A 26,775-nucleotide genomic window follows, 5' to 3' on the forward strand; every position below is an offset into this window, starting at 1 on the left:
TCTACATGTCTAATAACAGCAAATCTGCTAAGGAGCATTAGAAAGAGGAGCAGCGCCCCGGAATCTCTGCAGGAAATGTTCTTTATATTAGACATATACAAGCAGGTCCTGTCAGATGCAAAGCGGAGCTCGCGAGCTCTCGTCTCCTCCAAAAATCTCACTAGACGACACCCCTAGACAAGGGAGATTGGGAAGAGGGAGATCTCATCTTCACACAGTTTTAGGGTGGATTTTATTTTTACAAACCTTCCTATATGTTTTTTGCCTTGATCCATCCGCTTCCCGCCGAGATCGGACAGAACCTTACTTCCGATTATGAATTTGATCATCCCACATTTGGAAGGAAACCTACACAGTTTTGACAGGAGCTGAAAATTGAGTCGTCAGAGAAATATTAGGACATATTTTCAATCATTTTGGTGCCGAAGGGGAGGCAAGAGCTCAGTTTTATATTGAGACATTACGCCAGCTTAAGGCAGAGAATGTTTTTCCCTGCCAGGACCTGATGCAATCCATTCAAGCCAACAAGTTTGGAGAGAATGTTGAGTTCAATCAATTCAGAACGTCGAGATGGAGCCCAACTCACTCCAGGTATTTCGCTCTCCTCCGCTCCTCCGATCCCGGCACCCCCCGGCACCCCCCAGCCCCCCAACTCACCCACACCTCTGCACCCACCCACACCCCCCACAAACTTTTCACCAAACTTTTACCCTCTGCATCCCCCCAAATCATTTTTATTGTTTAAAAAAATCCCTGCACTGATCATACATACATAATGTAATTTTACCGCCTCAGATGGAGAAGTAGGGAGAGGTGGCGGTGGGGGTGCCCGGAGTTTTTTATTTTATTTATTTTTTTTATTTTTAAGGGAGGCAGAAAATTTGTGGGCTCTATTATTTTTCCACCCAGCTTTATATCTGTTGGCTCTTCTGTATTAAGAGTGTGGATGTCTGTGTGTAAATGTGTCTGGGAATAGATGTTTGTGCTCTGATGGCTACGTTATTTATTTGGTGCTTTTTTTCCCCTGCAGTGGGTCGGCTCACCGTGTGGCTTGCACGGACCTTACATTTTCTACAAGGCTTTTCAATTCCACCTTGAAGGCAAACCAAGAATTTTGTCCCTTGGCGACTTTTTCTTTGTAAGATGTACGCCAAAGGATCCGATTTGCATAGCGGAGCTCCAGCTGTTGTGGGAAGAGAGGACCAGCCGGCAACTTTTATCCAGCTCTAAACTTTATTTCCTCCCAGAAGACACTCCCCAGGGCAGAAATAGCGACCATGGCGAGGTGGTAAACTTATATCTCCCTCTCTTCTTTCTTTATTATCCCCCCCCCCTCCCCTAGTAATGCTTATTACAGGGCAAGCTTGAAAATACTGTATTCACTTCTGCAGGCGAGCAGGATCGACTCCTTTTTTAAAGGGGTAGCGCCACTAGCTGGGGCTCGAGTATTTTGCCATTGTCAGAGTTTGGCTGTCAGCTTTACAAAGAGGATCCAACTGCTGATTTTAGTCAAGATCAAATAACTTGTTCGAGAAGGGTTTTGTTCAAGGATGTGTGTGTGTGTGTGTGTGTGTGTGTGTGTGTGTGTGTGATCGTTCTCTCTCTTGCCACTGCCGCTTGAACATCACATGCTTTTTTATATTTTTTGCCTTTTGAAAATTTTACCTTCGCGTCTGGCTCGGTCGGGGCTGGGTGGATTTCTTTCGGTGGGTTTAGATATTGTTCACTTTTTTTTTTTTTAAGTAAGTATTTGATATGTTTAAGAGGGCGGAAATTACGAAATGGAGGCAGAGTGAGATCAAAAGCTATTGAGTTGGCAAAGACGTGTTGAATAAAGTGATAAATGACAGGTACTGGAATAATACATTCAAATAACTTGCAGATCTGCCCGGGCGGATTTCAAAGCGGTCGTGTAACCGGCACAAACACGTTAAGCATTAACAACTATCTCTCGCCCCCACCCCCCTCCCCCTCGGACAAGCCATTTGATGTTCTAGTTTTCAATTACTCCACGCAAAGTGGACGTCTTCCAGCGCGATCTTCTGGGATGTGTGGGACCGGGACGGGGGAGGGAAGGGCAGAGGGGTGTGTGCTCGCCCACTGGCCCCGCGGGTCCCGCGGCCTCCGTGCCCAGACGGCGCTCCCGGGAAGGGTGGGGAGGGACCGAGCTTCGCCGGCACGTTTCTGGGCGGCCGCGGGGGCGCTAGCCGCGCTCCCGGGAGGACGCCCGAGGTGAGCTGCTGTCACCGGGCGCCGGGGCGGCCGCCTCCCTTCGGCTCTGTCATTTCATGTGTGACCGCAGTTCTGCGGGCTCCCCTCGTCAGCTGACCGACCTCAGCGCCGCGATACCCACCGGGGGAACTATTTTGGGGAGGCAGTGCCCTCGGTGCGGTGGGGAGGGAGGGCGCGCGGCCGCCTGGCAAGGCTTTGTGTTTCCCAAGCGAGAGCAGGGTGCTCAAACTGAGACTTTTGAGGGCAGCTAGCTCTGTGCCAGGCCCTCGAGCTTTCGAGGTAGGTGTAGGATCTTTTTGTTAAATGAATGGTTCCGCGTTTAACTCATCCCGGAGCGTAGAACTGCCTGCCAGTCCTTCCAGAATCCCTTGGTCTGATGGAGTTGATTTTACTTTTGGCATCGCCAGTTCACTCCCTCTCCCAGGCTCGAATTGCCCATCAGTGGTCTATGCCGGTTAATTACTGAGTTCGTCAAAACCTTCGCCCTCGGATCTGCCTCTTCGGAAATAAGCCCCCCCCCCCCCCCCCAATGCCCCCCCCCCCCCCCCCCCCCCACTCCGCCTTCCACCGCCAGCTTTGGGTTTTAAACGTTCTTACTTCCCGACGTCTGCCTGCAATTTTACAAAGGTGTTGTTTGGAAATACTGTGAAAAATCCTGCAACCTACCAACAGGTTGAGCTCTTCCCCCTCCCGAGGTCTAGCTCGGCCCCCTCCCCCGACCCAACTTTCCTGCGCAGCTGTCTTCCTCCCCTCCCCCTCCTGATTTCTTATTATTTGCTTTTCAAATTTATTACTTCAACATGGCCTGTGATCTGGAAAAGGGAAGGATTAAATATCCAGAAAAGAGCTGGTGCCTAATAGACTTCTGACTAAACCCAGAAGGAAATTATTCAGTGTTTTATGAGATATTTTGTGGTCACACACACTCTCTCTCTTTTTTTAATTGAAATTGAAATACTTTTAAAGACCCCAAGTTGACCCCACTTGGTCCAGTTTTAATTTCTGTTGGTGTAATTAAATGGTGAATTCTGATTTAAGAATAAAAACAATAACAGCCGAAGTTTGCATCTGTTAGAACTGCTGGTAATGGATAGATATACAGTACTTTTAAACACACGATTTTTAAAAAATTGTTCATTAAGGGGAAATGAAAGTGAGCCGTTGTAATGATCTGTACATTTCGTCACTGCTATATGAGCCATACCTAAGAAAATTAATCTTGCCATTTAAAAGTAAACTCTAGGGGGTTTGGGGAGGGAGATGGCTCTATTTATAATCCTCAGCTGCATATACATCGTCTAATATTATGCATGATTTGTTTTTTAATGCTAACACGGCTGGTAATTAGCTGTATGATTATACTTGTATATTTCATTAGGACTTTGGCTGATGTCATTGTGAATTATTCAGCCATATTAAAACAATTTTCAATTGAGATAATGACACGCCTCAAAATTATGCAAATGCAGGCTGCATTGTGCAAAATAATTATGACAAATGTAAAGCAGGTAGAAAGTTTCCCAATGCAGATCGGTTTTCCACCCTGGTGATGTCATTTCCCCCCTGGCCTAAGTTAGTCATTCATTAGCTGAATAGCAGCAGCCGTCTCCTCTGGAGGAGAGCCTACAGAAACCAGCATTTACTGCAGGCACCTAGAGGGGGCAACAGGGTCTTCTCATTAAGAAATTTGCTTTGTTTTCACTTACTCCATTAACTTGTTTATATACAGTGAGATGATTTTTGTTATTGATTTTAAATAGTGTTGAATGATGCATTTGCCATTTGTAAAGTGTGACCGAACGAGAAAGGTTTCTTGGTGATGTGCACGGTTACTTGGAGAAAATGTTCAGCACATTTAATCAGCCAGTACAGTTTATTTTAAGTAACCAAATGGAGGTTAATAATTTCTTGATTGCGCTGACATCAGCATCCATTTCAAAAGGACAGCCAGGACTCAGTATGCTTTTTTGGTTTAAGAGAACCATTCTGTCTATTTATGATTTCTTGAAATGTAAAGACGTCAGTTCTAAAAGCAGGAAAATTATCATTGTGCGAGATTAGAAATAGCGTCCCTGTGTGGTTTGCTGTGATCTGCAGAGGGCCTTTTTGGGGAATATTTTATTGATCCTTGCAATAACTGGAAGAGGCTGGATAAGGCAGGACTTTGTATGCCATTTTACAGATGGAGACAGAGGCTTAGGGAGATTATGTGGTTTGTCAAAGGTCACCAGAGTAGGACCTAGGTCTTCCTAAATTTTAGGGTTGGTTTATCTTCCCACTGAATCCCACCCCGCTTAATGCATCATATTATATTCTAGAAGTATGTACTACTGTGGGCAGGTGCTTGTTCATCTTAGAATCATGACTAGTCAATCAGTTTTGCCAAAGGTCCCTAGATTTTAGGTAGAAGAACCATTCTTATTTTATAAAGTTCAGCTAATTCTAGCTAGTGGTAGCTAACAAGAATAGTTGCATTTTAGTACCATGATTCATCACCATTGACAATTTATTGTTAGTTGTACTGATTATGATAATGACTTGCATACTTACATGTACTGCTGCCTTCCCATACTTCCAGAGCTGGCCTCTGGTGTTGAGGAAGAGCAGTCCAGAGTCATGTCTTTTTTTTTTTTTTTTTAATGTTTATTTATTTTTGAGAGAAAGAGCATGAGTGGGGGAGGAGCAGAGAGAGAGGGAGACAAAGAATCCGAAGCAGGCTCCAGGCTCTCAGCCGCCAGCACAGAGCCCAACAAGGGGCTCGAACCCACAAACCGTGAGATCGTGACCTGAGCCGAAGTCGGATGCTTAACCGACTGAGCCACCTGGGCACCCCAGAGTTGTGTCTTGATTCTGCAGCTTATTATTTGTTTGACCTTGAACCGTCATAAACACTCTGAGCCTTAGTTTCTTTAGCAGTGAAATGGGAACAATAATAAGGCTGACTGTCTATGGCTTGTTGTGAATATGTGTGGACAAAAGTACTTCATTAACTGTGTAGTCCTTACATAAATAGAAAAGAGTAATGATTATGGTGGACTTTATGCTAGATATTCTTAATTTATAAATGATAAGCAGAATAACTTTTATGTCTGTGTGGAGGTTCCCAGGCCTAATCATGATACTGTCTTAAATTACCATGAAAGTGAATAGCAGGGCCATATACAAGGAGTTAAGTGTCTTTAGTAATTACCCACAATTGCCATTCAGCCAGTATCTCTTCAGAGGAGGAAAATGGCAAAGTAGGCGGGTAATTGGTTCTGTTACTGGGTAACTTCTGATTACATTCATTTTCAAAGTGCCAAGCGCTTAATCTATTGGCAATATACCCCCTTAAAATAGGTGGATGTGCAAGCTTGTATTCCAGCCTGACCATGGGCTAGATTCTACAAGAAGCTTTACTGGTCACCTGCAACTGTGAGTGTGGATGAGTAAGCCAATTCTGTCAGGAAGTCAGGATCTAGCACATCTGGGCATTACAGAGGCTAGCATGTAGTCAGGATTTCTAAAAGTGCTTACCTCATTAAAACTTGTCAAAATTTCATATTCCAAAATGCCTGTTGAAATTAACTCAATTAGAATCTCTGGAATTGGGGTCAAGGATCCTGCATTTTGAACAGTCTTGCTAAATTTAGCTGTGTGATCTTGGGCAAGTTTTAAACTCTCTGTTCCTCAATTTTGTCATCTATAAAATGGAAACATAGTGCCTATTTCTGAGGATTATTTTAGAGATTAAATGAGTTAATACATATAAAGTGTTTACAGTTGGCACATGGAATCTTCAGTAATGGGTGACTCATTATTATTATCATTAACATTCGTATTACTGTTCTCCTTGAAGTTTGAGACGACTACCATAGACCTTCCTAAAGAAAGGTTTTCTCTCTGAGAAGACAGCACGTAGGTTAGTTTGCTAGTACAGATAGCCAATACAGGTCTCCCCAAATCAGGTTGGCTTTCATCCATGTGATGGGTTTAGCTATGTCACCAAGATAAAAAGCTCCTTGAAGATTTACATGTTAGTATTGAGGTATGCTGTCTGTCATCTGGATCAGCAGGATTTGTTTCAAAGATTGCCTGATTGTATCATATCTCAGGTTGGTCAGACACATTCTGAAGTCCAGGAGGGGCTGGTTGGCTACTCAGTCTCAGGTCTGTACCCATGAGCTGGCTTTTAAAAATTTCTGACACCTCTTCAGTGACCTCACTGGCCTTGGACAATTTCTTTAACTTTTCCGAGCCTTAGTTTCTCCATCTGTAAAATGGACTTAATGATCTCTACTTTGCCAAGAGAATTAGAAATAATAATGAGAAAGGCCTGCTAACTAACATAGTACTTAATACACAAGAGCTCAGCAAAGGATAGATGCAGTTATATTAGTTATTATTATTTTTAGAAATGATTGTAAACTATGAGAAGGAGTAACTTAACTGGCTGGCCCTTTAGAACTAGGGTGAGAACTAATGAATTATATGGAGAGAATTTATTGGACTGTGACAAGTATCAGCGAACTAAGGCTGGAGGGCCAAGTCTGAACCACTGTCTGTTTTTGTAAATAAAGTTTTATTGGAACATAGTCAAACTCATTTGTTTACGCATTGTTTATAGCTGCTCTCAGGTTCCAGTGGCAGAGTCGAGTAATTGTGACAGTGACCATATGGCCCGCACAGTGGAAATTATTTACTATTTGGCCCTTTACAAAAATGTCTGCTGACCCCTGGCCTGTGGAGTTGATCTGAAATAGGGAATGTGATTGTGTACTTTTTTCTCCTTCTTACTTGGGTTGGAGCAAGATCCAGTAAATATTAAGAAATAATTTAACATTAATATGTCAAAAATATTTACATAAACAAATCTCTGTTTTAGCATTGAGTCTAATGATGTTAAAAGTTGAGAATCAGTAGAATGTATACTGAGTTATATTTCGTATGGTTAAGATCCTAACTCCAGCAAATGTTGGTATCATCGGTCTTGAGTTAATCAAAAACTACTTGTTGAATGCTGACCATGTACTTAGAGCTCTGCAAGGTGCAGAGATGGTTGCAAACAGTTCGTGGTGTGACCCTGTTTCTCAAGAAGCTTATCAATCTTGGTAGAGAGATGAGATCAACACGTTTTTAAAAAGGTAAAAACAGCAAAAGACGTTCTATAACCCGGAGAATTGTGTTGACAGTAAATGCAACATGTGGTCAAGGGAAGGCTCGCTATCTGCATGATTTTGGAACAAGAATTTATTCAGTTCCTCAGATGCTGATTGAAAGTTTACTATGTGCTGAACAACGGGATACAGAGATGAAGGAGAATGGCCTCAGCCCTGAAAGAGCTCATACATAGTTTACCCTCTTGGACAGACATGGGTCACAGAAAAGCTGTGAGACTCTTTCTGTGCTTCTTAGTTAAAGTGGAGATTAACTAAAGTCACTATTTATAGCCTTTCATGATCTTTCTGGAAACTAGAAAGTATTGTCTTTATCTTCGAAGTCTCATTCACTCAGTGCTTATTTATAGAGCACCTACTTTGTGCCAGAGCCTGTTCTAGGCCCTGGGGATACAGCCGTGAACAAGATAGGCGAGAATCCCTGCCCTCAGGGTTCTTACGGGGCCTTGGTAGGTTGGAGCCTCCCCTGTACTTTGCACGTGTATGTTCTGTGATGCTTATCTGTGTTCTTTCCCTTTGCCTCTCACTCCCGCCCCCCTCCCCACCCCAGGGTGGTTCTCAGGAACTGAGGGTTGGGCCTTACTCACCTCTGGGTCCCCACACCTTATTCAGCGCTATTCACTAAGTATTTATTGAATAACTGAATGATATAAGTCATTTAAAATGTCCTTTCCCACCACCTGCTTTCTTTAAGCTTGGCCCAGCGTCTTCTGGCAGAGGACCCACTGTCGGCCATTCACATGTAGGCCAGCTGCAGCACCCCATCTCACACTTTTTATTTCTCTTCTAAAATCCACGGTTGTCTTGCACCGAGGATGTGAAACAGCGTACAGGATTTTCTTGAGGCATACTCACCAAAGAAATCGGTGCCTATTTGGGACTGGATGATGAGGCTAAGAGCCAGCATCTCTATCCATTTGAATACTTTTCCAACCTTCGGCCCTCAGCCCATAAAAAGTCAGGGCTGTGGGGCGGCACTCTGAGCAAAGAGTGGACTTGAGGGGAACAGTCCCTCCTCACCTGAGTGTGGTTGCAGCTACTTCCAGCCAGCATGTTTTTCAGACTGATGGTCTTAACTAGGCCAGTGTTTGATGGTGACTCAAAATTGTAAGCAATTAAAACCTCCCTTGACATTTAGAGTGTCAGGCACATACTAAGGAAATGTTATTTTTATGAAGTACACGAGTCCATACATGTAAATACTTGGTTATTAATTATGAATCAAGCATACCATTGTTCGTAGCGGCATCTAGTGATACATGATGCAAGCCCATTTATCAAAGTCTGGTTTTAACCGATATCCAGAATATAATTGCTCAAATCAAATGTATTTGCGTGTCATTTATTATAGCCAGGGTAGTTGGATGTTTGCCATCTTCCACTCAGAATAATATTGTAGCCTGTGATTACCCTTTGGTTTGGCTTTTAAAGAAATTTCAAACAAATTTATCGGTTGTTGGATGAAGGATTCATTGGCTTCTCAGAGAGGTGGTTGTGGGTTTCCTGCATTTCTCGAAAAATTTGCTCCCATGCCCTTGCACAGGCACGGATGGCTTTTTCCAGCCACACCGTGATCTTTGCCGGCCCGCTGGAGATTAGAACCCGGACCTTGGCCTTCAGAAGCACGGATCACATCCTGGCCTGTGAGCATCCGTATCCACAACACATTTCAAGCATGCAGATGATGATTATTACTGAAAGGGTGCTTTAGAATCATGCTAATGGCATCAATCTGTAGCACACATGCCTAAATTAATTCTGCTTTTAAAATCAGATGCACTGTTAGCAGCGTCAAAGATGGATATTTGACATTTATCACACAGACGAGGACGTGTGGTTTAATTACATGAATTTTCTATAGAATCTCTGTGGCTGTATAAATAGATGCACGGTAGTGTATGTCCTTACCCACGTGACCATCAAGTTCACAGCCCTGTCTCCATTCTTGGCCCACGGGGTGAGGAAAATGGAGGAGAGGCCATGTGTTACTAGTCAAGCTAGTGGCCCCACGGACATCTTTCCCCCCACCTTACCTTTCCTTTTTCGTGACTCGGAGCACACCCAGGCTGTGGAACACCCCCCCTCCTCCCCAGCATTGAGTTCCAAGCCTGATCAGTGGCACTAAACATTAAACTCTTGTCTTTGAGAATAATAGGCTTTGCTTTCTACACCCTCAAGCATGTTGAGCTACTGTGCAGGCTGGAAAATAAAAATGTTCTAATTGTGTCTTTTAAATAAGCATAGGAGTGAATTAATTAGACCATATTTTGTCTTTAGTTGCTTAGTTACACAATAGTATTCCTGAGCACGAGAAGATAAATTGGTTCTTTTTGTGCTGCCTGTCCCTTAATCATAATTACTGTATTGCTTAGGAGAGTAAAGCATACATAGATTTTGAATTTTTTATTAATAGTCAAAAATATGCATATGATATATAAAGTATATGCTGTTCAACCTGTTTTATATGCTTTTATGTGGGAAGAAGTTTTATTGTGGTGGTAACATTTGCATTAGTTGCTCAAAGATGTAGTTCTGGGAAATACATAATTGAAATGTTTTTGAATTGCTTTTTCTGGCCTTTTCAATCTTATTCAAAATAATAGTGCCTCCAGTCTTGGAGCAGTCATTCTCATTTGATTTAACATCTTTCTTTGCACTGCATGTGTGGTGCCCAGCTTTAACCCTGCAGAGCCTACACGAGGCTGTGATTCATAGGCTTCAGATGTCGCCCTTACGTTTTGGGGCTCACGCTGTCAGGGGTCGGAGGCAGCGGGGCTGTGGAGCACCCGCATCCTGCCGCCATGAAATGCCCCTTGCTCTTGGCACACCTCCACGTTCCTTGCAGCAGGCCCCAGGGTTAGAGATCGTAGGTGTGTGTTGTAGCTTGGGCTGGGCAACGCTCTGTGCTTGCCTTCTGGGGTCTTGGAAAATGGGATGTTGCTACTGGAACTTGGGTGTCTGGCCCCCTACCCCCACCCGCCACCAGGGAGGCAGCAGGAGTTGGACAGCTTGATATAGTTATTGAACAATGGGAGAGTCTGGCTTAAGACCCAAGATGCATGCTGGGTAAATGTATGTGAAAATTGACCCCATTGTTCTGCTGTATTTGAAAAGCAAGTAAATTATTTACAGATATTTGCTAATTAAAGCCCATGTTGTTTTACCAGCACAAAAGAACACAGTATAACTGGAGACAAAGAACTAAGTGCAAATAATTTAAATTTGCTAATTCTGTGTATTCTTCTTAAGGGAGGAATATGTTTTAAAAATATGTACATGTACATATACATACTCATTGAAGTGTGTATGTACATACGGATATGGATGTGTGGTTTTTGTTTTGTTTTTACCCCCACATGGGAAGTCTTCCATGCTACAGAGATAACAGGCCAAGTTATCACCAGTTCCTTGTCCCTGGGCCTGCCCCAAGCCCCCTGTGGAACATGGAGTTGGAAATCATTTTGACAGAATGCTGTTTTCCCTTTAGTCCAAGCTTTGCTCACCATCATCTGGTTCGAGCTCAGCTTAGAGTACCACTGGACAAAAACAAACTATCCAGATAGTATGCCAGCGAATAAAAATGTTCTTCCTCATTGCCTTCTTCTCTGACTTTCCCCAACAACAGACCCAGGTGACTTTCCCCAACAACAGACTCCGGTTTAGATGTTTTTCCTCCATGACCACCCAGCTTTGGGGACATTCTGGTTGGAAATTTGCATTGTAGAATGAAGACCTCTGACATGGGGTGAAGGGTTCAGAGGTGGAGAAGGTTGCTAAGAACATTCTCAGATTCTCAAGAGTCCTTCTGGCTGGAACGTTGGCAGATCCATAGGTGCGGCTGGTCTCTCTGGATCTGCCATCTGCACAGACATGTTTGGTTTTAGGCGTGACTGGCTGGACGTCCCTTGTCTTTGTTGATAAAGAGGATCAGGAAGACTTTCCATGGTCATCTAAGAAAAAGGCTCATGTCTGATTTGTCATGGACATCTTATCGACTTGCAGAACGTTCAAGAGAGCAAGTCTAGCCCCCTTTATTCAATGGACACAGAAAGGCCCAGGAAAATCTTGGCCACATGCTCAGAGTTCGTGAGTGACAAGCAGAACTAGAAGCCTGCGCCCTCAGGCACAGCAGGTCTCCTGCTTTGAGGAAGGACTGCTCTCTTAAGGTTGTACTCTGAGGAAAGTAGGCAAGAGTTTCCCATGGGTGTATTCAGGGCAGGTCATTCGAGCGGCCTGTCTTATACCAGGAGATGATGCCTCTGTGGTATATCACTCATAAAATCACTAATGACTAAAGTATGGACTTTAACGCCAAGATACTTACCCAAGAGTCAGTGATGACACAGAAACTAGGCTGGATATTCACACTGCCCTCTAGACCTTACCTTCATTTCCTCATTCTTTCCTGAATTTAGGAGGGCCCTCTGATGGTAACATTTATACTGGCTTAAGAAAAGCTTTGCCAAGATGGCACTCTTGGTGATAAATGGAATTGGCATTCCTGCTACATCTGATATTCATGGATGGTTTCTTTCATTCAGAAATGTTTATTGCATGCCTACTATGTGTCGTGTCTCTACAATGGGGATATGAGAGTTGACTAATACACAGATATAGATTTCTGTTCTCATAGACCTTACTCATTCTCTCATAGTAAGGAGGGGAAAACAACCTGAGTTTTCCAAAATGGAGGAAACCCATCTCCATCATCTTAGAACCCTATTCATACATTTTCTCATAAAGGTTTCTCTTCTGCACATTCCAGAGAAATAGATTTCTGTTCTCATAGAGTTTACTCATTCTTTCATAGTAAGGAGGGAAAAGCAACTTGATTGAGGTTTCCGAAATGGAGGAAACCCATCTCCATCATCTTAAAACTCTATTCATACATTTTCTCCTAAATATTTCTCTTCTGCACATTCCAGAGAAAATGCCCCAACTTACTGTTTTTCAAAACCATCTGCAAAAATTTTACCCATGGTGTTTTCAATGAAGTTACATTTTCTGTTTATCAACTAGCTATTAGTGTCAGGCATTGCATATATCTTGGTATGTAAATTAAATGCTCATTTAATTCTCAAAGAAATTCTCTAAGGTTGGTTGTATTGTAGCATTTCATACTTTATAGATGAGGCAACTGAGGCCAGGGAGGTTAAGTGACTTGCCTAGGGTCACATACAGTTAAGACTCAGAGCCAGGATTGAAACCTGGATGTCCTCGATTCTACCAGGACTCTGACCTTCGTGTCCCCTATCACTTTAGAATATATTGAGGGACTAATATTGGGACTTTCATCATATACTGACCTATTCTCCAATTAGGCCTTCATGAACATTGTTTATTTTAGTCCTTCATTTATTTGTTCAGTATAAAACTCTTGAAAGTTTCTATCCTGCTCTCTAGGAACGTGCAAATTGGCAGTTGACTGATACACAGATGACTCATAATAATACTGTGCACTCGAGGAATAAAATGTTTAAAAGGGCTCCTTAAATCCCATGCCCCCCAAGGCAGGCATGTGGTGCCTCTTGCACATTTCACAGGAGAGGAGACTCAGGCTCCGTCCCTCCAGAGTGCCTTCTGCGTGCAGGCCAGCACAGGTCCTGGCGGGACAGAGGTGGGAAAGAAACCAGGCAGATCCTGCCTTCGCGGAGCTTCCTGTCAGGTGGGGAGTACGTAATCAATCAAATAATCACAAGTCATGGGTGATTGTGTGGCAAGGTCAGTGTGATGAAGTGAAAATATATGGACCTGTGACAGGGGTGCTGATCTCGTTGGGAAGCTGTATGAAGGCATTTTGGAAAAAATAACATTTGAACTCAGGTCTAGAGAGATTCTGATGAAGATTGGGAAGAGGTTTCTTGCCACGATGTGTAGAGTCCCTGCAGGATGATTTCTGGGCTGAGCCTAATCTTGGTGAATCCAGTAAACAGATTAGAGATGGCCACTGATGCCCACTGGAGGCACCTATTTTTCTATTCTAGATATCAGTGAGACACCTACCTAGCATCTTCAGAGCTGATTTACACTGGCTGGCTGTGGGGGTATCGAAAACAGGGGTCAACAAACTAAGGTCAATCTGGTCAGCTCCCTGTTTTGTGAATAAAGTTTTATTGGCACACAGCCACACCCAGTTGTTTGCAAATCGTCTCTGGCAGCTTTCATATTGTAGTGACAGAATTCAGCAGTTGTGATAGAGACCATGTGATGCACAGAGCCGAACATACTTACTCTCTGGCCCTTTTGCAGAAAATGTTTGCCTGACCCCTGGTCTAAATATATATATATATATATATATATATATATATATATATATATTTAATGTTTTTATTTATTTTTGAGAGCGAGTGCAAGCAGGGGAGGGAGGGAGAGAGGGAGACAGAGGATCTGAAGCAGGTTCTGTGCTGACAGCAGCGAACCCAATATAGGGCTCGAACTCACGACCGCGAGATGATGACCTGAGCCTAAGTCAGAGGCTCAACTGACAGGGCCACTCGAGTGCCCCTAAAATGATATTAGTAAAGGTAATAGTAAACTGTATGGTTATGGTTTCATATGTGACCTTTTATTTACTTCTTACGATGATAATGCTATGAGGTAGAATGTAATGTCATCTCCATTTTCCAGAAGGGCAAACTGAGAGGTTAGGTGACTTGTGGAGGTTTCTAAATTCCTTCATCAGGTAAGTTCCCAGAATGGGAACTTGAGGTGTCTTGATTCCAAAACACAGATGGCAAAAACGGCATGGCATCCTGCTGACAAGTGGAGGAACTGTATTAGAAACTAACTAGTAACACAGGCAGTCTTAGAAAAAGGGTGTAGAATTCATTGAGGCATCCCCCAGTGCAGTAAAAGTCCATCTTTCAAGGCCCTGTTCAAAAGCTACCTCCTCCATGATGTCTTCCACTGTGTAGAGGAGAAAGGGACCTAGAGCTCATGCACCTGTGTAAGTGCCCACCAGGCCAGGCAGGTAAGATGAGGTGGAATGAGCCAGGTCTGGGAGAAAATATCGTGCTTGAGGGAAGCAGGGAGCACGTGGCTCCTTTGAATCGTGCCTCTCTCATCCTGCCGATCACTGCTGGGCAGGAATGTCATTTCATATTGCCAGATCTCTCCATTTTTCAAGAGAAGTGTCAGAAATCCAGATTTTCATGTAAGTTTAGTTGGCGGTTTGGTCCAACTTTCAAAAACACTGTGGGCCAAACAAAACATGTCTTCAGTCTAGACGTGTCCCCCGTTTCCCAGACTTCCACCTTGCACTCTCTAGAGCAAAGCTTTGGATTGTTACAGTTTTTAAACTTTTCTTGTATTTGGTCCATTTTCTGTAAATAAAGCAAAAGGAACCTACTGGTCCTAAAGGGGCAGCAAAGGAAAGACGAGGGGAAAGCCAGTAGACCAAGTCCTCACCAATCTCTCTAGCCAGAGTTCCAGGGTCTGGAGGGACGGAAGGACTGGTTGTGCCAGGACACCAGGGCTCTGTGTTGGCGCCCATAGTAAGTCCTAAGGGTGCAGGCACTGGCTGTGAAAAGAAGTGTGTGTGACTGGGAGCATGGCCACCAGTAGCCATGCTGAAAGTACCCCAGAGAAGGGAAGCTTGTGAGCAGGCCCTTGAAAATAACGAAGGCTTTCACAGAAAGAGATTTTTGAGGAGTGAGGGGGACAGAAGGGGACATCCTTGGCAGAAAAAGCTGTAGGCAGGTAGGAAGGGAGGACATAACAATATCAGATATGGTCTGAGCTGGGCAAGAGGGCAGGGGTTTAGTGGAAAATAAGGTAGACTGAGGCCAGACTTCAGGGGGTCTAGCAGGTCAGACTTGACTGGAATCTGAAGGCAGTTCTGATTAATAATTTCACATGTGCATTTGATTTTTCTGGTTAGAATATAAATTCATAGTCTGGAAGCGTGAGAGAACCAAATGTGAATACTTACTTTGCCAGTTAGGCGCTGGGTGTCATCCGCTTAGTTAATCTCTCTGGGTCTCTGTTTCTTTATCTGTAAAATGGGTTCAACTTGCTGGACTGTGAATCTCAAATGAAATTTATGTGGGCACAGAGCACCAAACCATGGCCTGGCTTCTCCTAGGCCTTTTGCAGATGCTAGCTATCGACCCCACCCTTGCTGGCCAAGGGCCAAATCCTAACATTATTGTCTCAGTGAAGACTGTCATGGTGCTAGATTGTTAATAGCTTATTAATAGGTAACTTATTGGTTGAGCCATTGGATGACTAACTATTGTATGAAAATGATAATTGAAAAAACTGTCAATTTGCATAGAGTTAAACTTCCTGGATTCCCATCTATCCTGAGACTTTTCTGTTTCGGTGCAGAGTTTTTGATCCATGTTTGAGGTTTCCAGTCAGATCTCCATTCTGTTCTGTACCATTTAGGTCTTAAAGGACCTTGAGGGGGCATCTATTCCATCAGCCACAACAAAATAGGATGAGGTGGGAGAGTGATGGTGTCAAGAGACAAAATCTGCGTTCTAGATGTTCCATACTGGTACGCCAACAGAAGTTCAAACCTGCTGCTTCTCAGGTTCCTCCCCCTCCACAATGCCACCTCCAGAAGACTAGTGTTGATCTACTGAATGTGCACAACTTTGAATTTATTTTAAGTACTCTCACTTTCCCTTCATTAAAAAAACAAAAAGCCTCTCCTATTTCCCATTCTTAACCACCTCCCTCCCAATTTAAAAATGTGTTTCACCTCCTAGATGCCTCCTCTCCCTCCTCCTCCTGTGGTGGTGGTGATAGCAAGTGTATTCTCACACACATCTTTAAAATGTGCAAGGCAAGGTTCTGTTAAAAAGCAAAAACACATCAGCAAAAGGATGCGAAGGGAAGGGAAGGGGGTCCCAGCCAAAATGGCTGGGGGATCTCAGACGAAGGATCTTCAAAATAGAGACTGCCTGCTGGGCCATTAAATCCTTTTGCTTTGGGTTAATCCCACAGTGTATATCAGATTACTAGAATTCAGATGGAAACCCTGATGTAGTACTCCGTCTCCTCACCAAATTATTCCAAAATCGAGTGTACATGGGTTATAAATACAGAAAATAATTGAATTCTGTGTGTCTTAAGTGAAATAATCTGTTCCATTCTGTTTCTTGTGAATATTCTCCATAATAGTCTAATTGTGTTTTGTGCTCCTGGGAGCTGAATGTGTGTTCAGCAACAATGCATTGGGTTGTAAAATACGCATCCCCAACTATCTGGGCAGGCAAAAAAGATTGAGTAAAAAGGCTGAAGATGTTTTTCCTAATGCAAATTGTATGAGTCACATAAATGGTAGTGTCTTTTAAAATTATCAACAGGCTCTGGGTTTTTGTCTTTACAGTTATAGGTCCTGTTTCTCACTCCACATTTTTGATGTTATAGATCAGTAATTCAATAGACAGCCAAGCAGGTGTTCAAATCATTCCTGACCCCCCCGAATTCCTTAAATGACCCCTCTAAGCAGCAGAGCGAAAACATTCTCAGCATGTCAGAATATTGAGATTCTCAGTTGCCTTAATATTTTTTTGGCCTTAATTTTTTTCTGCCCTTTTTGTTTGTTTGTTTGTTTCTCTTTTTAAGCAAAGAGAAGCCACATCTTGGCCATGAGGATTGGAGGATTGTACGTCTACAGGACCTGCAGATTGTGCTTATAGGTGACAGAATTCTAACTGGTCAGCTGTGTCAAGGGCCTTTAAAAGATGAATCTAGAAAAGGTGGGAGAAGGAAAAGAGAGACAAGGCTTGGGCTTCTCTGGTAGCTAAGGATGTAATACAATACTGCTCTTGAAAAAACAGTTCTATTTTTAAACAGAGGCCTTTTGACTGCAAATTTTTATTCGATTCAATTCACCCAGTATTTATTATTATACCCACAGTTCTGTGGGGGTGCTAACAAGACGAGTAATATCGGCCCTTCTCCCTCTACTTGCTTAGAGGAGATAAAACAAAGTTAGCAACTTACTTAGTAAGATTATCTTTTGCTTTGCCCCTTCCATCCAGAAAGGTATGTTCATATTGTTAAGTAGTTTTCTTAGAAATTTCTGTGGGTACCCCCCAAAAAGAAAAGATCTCTCGTATGGGCAGTTGTGTCAAGATTTAGGCAGTTGCATGAAGCCTTTTACTACTTCTTGGCAGAAATTAGTTTAATTTTCAGGCATAGTGAAAATTGGTATTTAAGCAGTTTGTTTCACTGACTGTATTTCATGATCACACAAAAATGCGTGAATGTATCCCATATTAAAGATTAGTGTGCCAGTTATCCATTGTTGTATAATAAGTTACCCCAAATTTTGTGTCTTCGAACATCATTTATTATATTTATTATTTAGCATTTCTGTAGATCAGGAGTCTGGGCGAGGCTCAGTTGGGTGCCTCTGGCTGGGGGCGGGGGGCAGAGGGAGAGGGTGGGCTTGGGGGGTGGTTCTCAAAGCTGTTGCAGATCCCGCCTGGGCTATACTCATCTCAGAGCTCACTGAGGTAAAACCTACTTCTGAGCTCACTCACTTGCATGTTGAGGCCTCAGGGCCTTGAGGGCTGTTGGCCTGAGGGCCTCATTCCTTGCTGGCAGTTGGCTGGGCCCCCCTCAGGTTCTTGCTGTGCCACATGGGCTTCTCCATGGACCAGTTCCCAACATGGCAGCTGACTTTCCTCTCAGTGGGCAAGTGGAACAGAGGCCACAGTCCTTTTGTAACCTAATCACAGAAATGATATGCATCACCTTTGCCTAATTCTGTTTGTCAGCTGATGTGCAGCCCACACTCTTGGGAAGAGGATTACTCAAGGGCATAAATCTGGGAGGTGGGCATCATTGGGAGCCAGATTAGCCATCAACGATGGAACCAGTCATTTTAGCATGAGGCTAGTCAATGAGGGTTGAAGGATATTCTTCTTACCCTGTCTAGCTCTTATTACGTATTCTCCCCGGGTGGCTCCTTCCAAACACCTCCTCGCTCTTCTGGGCATTTAATTATAGAAGGCATACATGGTAGACAGCAGATTGCTTTAATCTTTTAAAGATTTGTTAGTCTTAGAGCATGTCAACAAGCCATATTGGGTCTTTCTTAAACCTAACATCTTGATCAGTGAATTTGGAGAATTTTGCTGGAAAGGGCATTGTGTCTGGTGTGATGATAAGTCTGCAGAGGGAAGGGGAAGGAGGCCCCTATAGCTGGTATAATTAAACAGGCTCCTTACTGCCTAAGAAAATAGGTATGTTTCATGCACAGTGGTTGAGGAGGGGCATTAAATTAGGTTGGTATATGTCCATGTAAACACCCAAATGAGAGGGATTGTTGTCCCAGTTTGTGTCTCTAACGTGTGTCTACAGGAGATGAACATGTTCTAGCTACCCTTCAACCCTGTGCATATGTCAGAGACTTGCATCTTGTAAATTCTGTGGAAATCAGCTATTTCATGGGAAAACTTTCATGGAGGATGCAACTTTGTTTTCAACACAGTGTTCAAAACATACAAATGTAGGGGCTCCTGGGTGACTCAGTCTGTTAAGCATCAAACTCTTGATCTCAGCTCAGGTCTTGATCTCAAGGTCCTGAGCTCAAGCCCCGTGTTGGGCTCTGCACTGGGTGTGAAGCCTACTTAAAAAAAAACAAAAACAAAAACAAAAAACAAAAATAAAAACAAAAAAACAGGGACACCTGGGTGGCTCAGTCAGTTGAGCATCAGACTCTTGATTTCTGCTCAAGTCATGATCATACGGTGCATGAGATTGAGCCCTACATTGGGCTCTGCACTGACAGCACAGAGCCTGCTTGGGATTCTCTCTCTCTCTCTCTCTCTCTCTCTCTCTCTCTGCCCTTTCCCCCACTCTCTGTCTCTGAAAATAAGTAAACATTTTTTTAAAAACAAGAAAACCCATACATATGTAGGCATTAAAGTTTTGAGGAAAAGGTGGCATAAAGAAAATTTTGGTCAATTTTTAACAATGGAAATTGATTTATAATGCAGCTTCCATGCTAAACCTACTGGAAACTTGGAGAAAAGGAATCTGGATTCAAATTTAGAAGCATGCAACTGTGTTGTGTGTGTGTGTGTGTGTGTGTGTGTGTGTTTAACCTTTAGTTTGACATTTCACCATGTTCCCCCCAGTGCCTGTGTGTCCTCTGTTTTTTCTGCATGCAATGTCCTGGTTCTTCTCCCTCCTCCTCTCACCTCCTAACCTTGCTAGCTCCTTCTATTCCTTAGGGTCTCAGCAGAGAGAACTCCCCAACCACTCAATTTGAAATCATCCCCGGTTCCACACCTTGTCTTTCATTATTGCCTCTTCTAGGTTTTTTACTTCCTATTTTGTTTATTATCTAGCTCTTCTGCCCCACCCCTCTCTCTCTCTCACACACACGTACGCGCACACACACACACACACACACACACCCCATACACACCATACACTACACACCATACTTAATCACTGTAGGCTCCAGGAAAGTAGGGTTTTCTCTGTGTTATTTCTGACTATAACCCCAATGCCTGACACATAGTTGGTGCTCATTAAATATTTGTTGAATGAATGAAAATGAATGAAATAACTTACGACAGTTTCTCAAGTAAATCACGTTTAGCTGAGGGCTATTGTTTACTGTCTACCCACCCCCAAAACTGGCATCCATGAGTCAGGGGCTTCTTCCCCAGCTGTTCTAGTACCCAGCACAGCTCAGCGTAGATGCGCAGAACACTGACAATGGAAGAATGCATGGATTCTCTGGCAAAGGACTAAAAAGGGAAGAACCTTCACTTCTTAGGCGAGAACAGGAGGCCCTGGGCACTGTGGGTTTCTGAAGGGCAGCACCAGTGTCTTCTTCCTCCTCATCTTTCCGTGGCTGGTACTCAGCCCAGTGCTTGGCACAGAGCAGAGTCAACACAGGTTAATTGGATCAGATTGAGTTGAGTTAGGGAAAAGCTCTAACAAAATTTCTCCTGACCATAACCCAGTGTGCTCAGCTTGTGAATACTCCCGTGAAGGCGGCAAGGATGGTTCCTTCTGTATTCCCTTCTGCAACTGTTTTGTCAGAATGCTCAAAGCATTCATTCATTCATTCATTCATTCATTTATTCATGCATTCATTCACTTCCTCATTGCACTCAGGAGTGTGCTGGGTACCAGAAGTCATGGAAGACTATGCAGGTTTCAGAAAGCTTACCTTGAAGAAAACTCGGGCTTCATTCTCCGGTTTATACAACCTGCCTGAGGTGGCAAAGTAGTTGGAATCAGGCTGTTATAGTTGCTTGGCTCTGTCCTCTGTGCCGGCCTCCACACCACCGGCTTTGAACAGGAAGAGAAAGGTCACCCACTGTGGTTGCAAATTGGCTCTTGCATTAATCCTGGCTTATTCAAAAACACTCAATATTTTTCCAAACTGAGTTTAGAGCTTTTGATTGAAGCCTGAATCATTTACCACGGCAGAGCATATCACCAGTATAGGAAACACTAGAACTTAAAAATACAAAGCCCCTTTAAGTAATCCAATATAGGATAATTACATTATTAAATAAAGCTGTGGGTCTCAAATTATTCCACTGCCATTGGACATGTAAGGATAATAATGTGAACTGTGCTAAGTGAACAGAGCAAAAAAAATGTTTAACAAGAGGGAACATGTCTAAATCATATGTTTATGTTTAAATAGAGGCTACACAAAACAGGAAGACTTACTTGGTTTCTACATTAAAGCGTTCTAAATAGGCATAAGGCTCTTGGTGCTTCTCTGTGAAGACTGCTCTTCTCATTAATGACAGCAGTATATCAAGACTCAATGCCAGATCACCAAAACCCTGAAGAATTCAGACAGCTTCCACCGTGGTTTGCATATACCAACAGGGGCAAAGGGTTTTTTCTCTTCCTCCTATCAGGGTCTTTCTGAAGTATAGGCTCTGTTGAACTGTGTACCTGGGCAGGAGACAATGTGCCCGTAAAACTAGGTGGAAAAAGATCAGGAGATGTCAAAGGAATGGTCTGGAGTCATTTGGCATATTAGATCACCTGTGTTGGGTGGTAGTTGGGTTTGGGTTTATTGCTATTAGTTTTGCTTTTATAGAATGTTCTTCTAGGTAACTTACCTGAACTTTAACACTGGAATTGGGCTCATTTATCTCCTTTTGCTTGTGTTTTAATGGCCAGAGCTAAGAACATGAGTGCCAAGCTAGTTTTTATTATGGCAACCTGAAAGTAGTTAAAAAAATAGACTGTGGAGTAAACACCCTATCTATTTGGCCAAAGGAAAGGTGGCAGGCTCAACCCCTGACTTCACACATCTTCAGTGGATATCAGATACTTGCTTGTTTAGAGATGAAATATCTAGGACACTGGGATGCATCTTCTTGCTTTTCGTGTAAATGGTTTTTAATCTTAGGGAGGAAAAAAAAAAGCACATATGTGGTAAATCCAAAAGGAAAGAAGTGAAACTGAGAATTAATGAGATGATGTTTCTGGTGCTTTCTTTAGAGATGGGCTTCTGGTCAGGGAGCAGGCTGCAGCCTAACAAGTTTTAGATTAGTGTGTATTAAAAATGTATTTAGGAACATAAAATATTTAGGATTTTTGAATTACTTGTTTGATACGCAAATGCCTTTGGCTATACCATGAAGGATGGTCGCATTACATCTGACAAATCACACCTCAGAGCAGTCTTCTGTTTGCTTACTCCCTCTAATTGTGCCAGGATGGCTTTCCAAAGTTCACTGAGCCACAAGCTTCACCCAAATGTCTGGTGGGAAGGAGGGGGAGGTTGGAAGAGAAGGGGCTGGCTTCGGAAATTGGAACCCAATACACTAATGAGCCTCCATGGCAAATCCATTTCATCATGTTCAGGGAGTCAAACGAAACCTTAGCACATACTTGAGAAGATATCTTCATCACTCAGACAACAGAAAATTCTTTGCATTTTTAAATAGCACATGAATGGCAATTTCTGCCATCTTACTTTGGGGACAAGAACACAATACAAATCAAAAATTAAAATCCCTTTTGTTGCAAAATGACTTTAAATCCCACCCCCTTGACCTCCCAGGACACTGTTAGGGGTGAGTGCCCTTGTCCCAGGTGGGAGTAGCATGGATGGAGTATTACTACTGAAAGGGCTATGGGGACCAATTTGCCAGGGAGACAACGGTGCTGCCAAATCTGGTTTCTGGTTCCACATCAGTTTTCTCATCTCTAAAATGGGCCTGGGAACACCTACCTCAGATAGTCTTTACAGAGATTAGAAGAGAGTATGTCTGCTAAATTCATGGATTAGTGTCTGGACAAAGTAAAGCATTTTAGAGTGTTCTATTCCTCAAGGACTGAGGAGAATGACTTAGAATCCCAGACACTAGTAACTGCTTTTTACCCTAACTACCCCTTGGAGGTAGCCAGCCGTAGCCACAGGGGTATCATTGTTCCCAAAGAATTAAGAGGAGTGAGGAATACACAGGTGACATCTTAATACTGCTCGCTCTCACGCCCTCATTTTCAGTCACAGTGACACGATGTAATAATAGTAATAGCCATTATTTCTTGAATGCCTACTCTGTGTTGACCATTGTACTGTGATAACTTCAACATCCTTATGACCCAGTGAGGGGAGGGTTTTTTTTTTTAATCTTATTTTCCCCCACTTTTTAGGTTGTTTTTGTTTTTGTTTTTGTTTTTAATGTAATCTGTATAACCAACGTGGGACTCGAATTCGTGACTCTGAGATCAAGGGTCACATGCTCCACTGACTGAGCCAACCAGGAGCCCCGCCCAGTTTTTCAGATGAGACCTTGGCAAGATGATGTCATGTCTCAAGCTTAATGTGGACATTCAACCTAGTACAGCTGCGTTTGAATCTGGGTCAGCCAGACTCAGAAGGCTGTGCTTTCTAAGTATCCCTTAGTTTCTCCCAACATGGAACATCCAGAGATGGTTTCCATTAAAATCCGTATTTTTTGTCTGCTTTAGGCACAGCACAGTCCTTGGTTCCTTGGGAAGTACAAGAGAAGTAGAAATTAAGCAAAGGTACCTGCCACTAAAAAGTTTCTGCGATGCAGGCATTGACTGTAGAGAATAGAATTCCATGATTCAGCATCAAATACTGGTGCCTAATAAAGATTTAACATTATGTCAGAGGTAATAAGAACAGTAATTCCCAGTTCAGGGACCAACTGAGTGTTGATATCATTTTATTTTGTCTACTCAGGACATTAAAAAACAACTGCTACCATCTATTGTCATCCTCATTTCTGAGGAAAAATGGATATTCTAACACCAGATGAAAGGAGGAGGGATATAGTATTAAGTGGAAAGAGTGTGCAGGGGCCCCTCTAGATCACCACTGCTTCCTTTTCTCTGCTGTCTGCCCTGTGTCTTTTCCTGGTGTGACTCCAGTAATAGGGCTCCTGGGCCCTGTGGCTTCCATTGGGGTTCGGCCTTAGAGGTTCCCTGCCAGGACAGGGACAGGCGTGGGGGGGAGACATGTATTTACTCCCTGTTCTTATCCTGTGAGCTTCCTCCAGGCTGTAGGTGTCCTTCTAACAAGAGTCACTGCCACCAGGAGAAGGATCTGCTCTGATTTTGGTAATCATTCACTCCCACTTTGACCCTTTGGCCGAGACGTGATGATAATTGACCTGCCCTAAGCCCAAGTTCCTGTACGATCTCTCTCAAGGTTCCTTTACATCCCACCAACACCTTTGTCATTAGTCCCTTCCTAAAATCTTCCTTGGATCATCATTACACAAGTATTCTATCTATTTCCCACTGGGACCCTAACTGGTACAGAGATAGTCCTTGAAATCTAGCAAATTGAGCTTCATGAAACGCTGGCTGCATGGTCTTCATTTTTCTCATTTCATGGCTGGCCAGTGAAAACTTCATCTTGTCGACCCACAGTACCATTCTGTCCTGCCTGACTTTCTCGGACCTCTGACTGGCAACCACGTGCCTGTAGAGTGAAACCTTTTTACTCACCCTGTAGGTGTCCTGTTCATGGAGCACATTAATGCCTAACTGGGAGAGTGATCGGCCAGACGAGTAGGTGCCTAGAATGACAGTTATCTGAGCGGGGCTTGAAAGCATGAGAGTGGCCAACCCAGCCAGGCCCAGTGGTGGCACCTTCTGCCCCTTGCACACCATGGGCACACAGGCCTAGCACAATGGTTAGGGCACAAGCTGATGTGCTTGCACTGGTCTTTCTAAATGTTAACATTTAACAGTTTTTCTTCATTTTTAGCTTCTATCTAGTTGAAAATATCCCACTCTTGGGGAACCAGTTGGACTATTATTTTGGTTTCACGATTTATTTAGCTAACATCACCTGTTGGTATGCTTGCATTCCCGTTTATCGTATTTCAATTGCTACAATGAATATTTTAAAAATCTAGGATGTTTGGGGAAGATTGAGTTGAATATGCTGTGCTTTCTTGTTCTCATTCCATCCTCCCCCTGCCAACCCCTCTATATTACACTTATGTGTTCATAATCCTTTAAGCTTTATTAACATAGCTGAATATTGTTCTCCTAAGCAGTGATTGGTTATTGGTTACTTCATGGTGTTATAGGGAAGGTTGCATTCATTTTCTCTCTTCTGAGGAATGATATATTCATAAAGATAGAGGTTTCTCTGTGTGTGAGAGAGACGTAGAATTAGATAAGTGGCTTAGATAAGTTGGGAGTTCAAATCTCTCTCATGTCACAGCCTACAGGTAAATGGTTCAGGGCTAGTGTGGTGGTTGTGCTCCATGAGGTGGTCCAGAGACCCAACTCTGGGCAACTCCTTTCTGTCTTTTTCCCCTGAGAGATTTGTCCTCATGTGTATGGTCCAAAGGCATATCCGTTTCCCTTTAAGGGCATGACTTGGAAGTTGCACACACCACTAATACTCATTTTTTTTTTTTTTTTTGGTCAGAACTTGGTCATATGGCTGCACCTGGCTATAAGGGAAGCAGGAAAATGATGTGTTTATTCTGTGCCCAGCAATTTAGCAGTTCATTACAAAAGAATGAAGGAGGAATAGATATTGGGGGAAAGCTAGCCACAGTTGGGGGATGTTAAATTTCCCTTGAGTCAGCTAAGATCTTTTCTTACAATAAGTCAAATGGGCTGTGGAGTTCCACTGAGCTTGAGCTCATTCTGAGACATCTAAATTGACAACATGGGGCTGGAATCTAGATGAATTTTTGGAACCAAACTGGAAAGTAGTCATAGGCTTAAAGGTAAATATTGGAATTCCCATGGAGAATATGCAGAGAAAGATCTAGACCCAGACTGCATCTAAGGATATATGTTTCCTACATTTTCCCAGTAGGGAGATGGAAAAAGGAAGAAGAAAAATTGAACAAAGCAAAGAAATGTATAGGTGGTAGGTGCTGGGTAGGTGTTCTTCCTGGATCCACTGAGTTTTTGTACATCTCGTGAGCAGAGCCACTGACTGTTCTGGACTGTCCTTTCAAGGATGCTCATGTAATGAACAGCCTTGGAAGACAGAGCTAGTGTCTTTCTCCAGAACAGAGGGCAGGCATAATCACTGCCCAGTATTAAAGATTTGGGTTCCCTCCGCTCAGGGTCCTACTCCTATAATGCACCCCACTGCCTGTGCAGGTATCATCTAGCTCTCTTGGCATCTCATTTTGGGAATTAGGTATTGAAGAAGCAACACAAACATGATCCTTTCACTGCAGCTATTGCTGTAAGCAATAAACCATTCTTTGTCTCCGACCAGGAGTCTTGTGTCCTCTGCCAGCATCTATGGAACTGTGGCAGGACAATTTGTAAGATTGAAAGTAGAGTAAAATCTTAGACTCTTCACAGTTCTTAATAAGAGGATGAGTTTCATCAAAGGTAGGGTTGTTCATTATCAAATGCCACTAAGAGGTCAAAGAAACCAAAGAATAAGAAAAGGTCTTGGTTTCACGATACAACACAATGGTTCCCAAAGTTTTTGGACTCAAGACCTTTTGCACTCAAATTACTGAGGACGCCGAAGAGCTTTTGTTTATGTGGGTTATATCTATTGATATTTACTGCATTGTAAGTCAAAACTAGAAATAACTTAAAAATTCTTGGTAACTTATTGAAAACTAAAAATAAAATGACACCCATATGTAAAAAAAACCCCAAAAAACAACAACCCTGAATGTTAAGCTGAATCTCAAACTTTATTCAAGATTAAGTCAAAATGAATCATACTTCTATACAACTTTGGGGAGAAAACATAGAAGCTCTTTGTGACCCAGGATTAGGCAAAGAGTTCATAGGTGCAACAGCAAAGCCACGATTCAAATAAAACAGCTGATTGATTGGACTTAGCCAAAATTTAAAACTTTTGTTGAATACACTAAGAATGGAAAGACAGCTACAGAATGGGAGAAAATATTTTCAAAACACATATCAGACAAAAGACCTGTATTCAGTAGATACA

General features: G+C 42.9%; 1 protein-coding gene and 1 long non-coding RNA gene across 2 annotated transcripts in view; both read left to right on the forward strand.

Annotated features, from left to right (window-relative positions):
* The first annotated feature begins 246 nt into the window (after positions 1-246).
* Positions 247-26,775, forward strand: part of ARID5B (AT-rich interaction domain 5B) — a 178,930-nt gene continuing 152,401 nt past the window's right edge. The window contains exons 1-2 of the mRNA XM_049645103.1: positions 247-591; positions 1,031-1,285. Coding sequence (XP_049501060.1) covers positions 571-591; positions 1,031-1,285 — 276 coding nt within the window. The 5' untranslated portion in view covers positions 247-570. The remainder of the gene's footprint in view (positions 592-1,030; positions 1,286-26,775) is intronic.
* Positions 2,796-14,558, forward strand: LOC125932655 (uncharacterized). Its single transcript, XR_007460713.1, has 2 exons — positions 2,796-13,658; positions 13,759-14,558. It is a non-coding gene; the product is annotated as an uncharacterized LOC125932655 (long non-coding RNA).

The sequence above is a fragment of the Panthera uncia genome, chromosome D2 (genome assembly GCF_023721935.1).
Source record: "Panthera uncia isolate 11264 chromosome D2, Puncia_PCG_1.0, whole genome shotgun sequence".
Classification (NCBI taxonomy): Eukaryota; Metazoa; Chordata; class Mammalia; order Carnivora; family Felidae; genus Panthera; species Panthera uncia.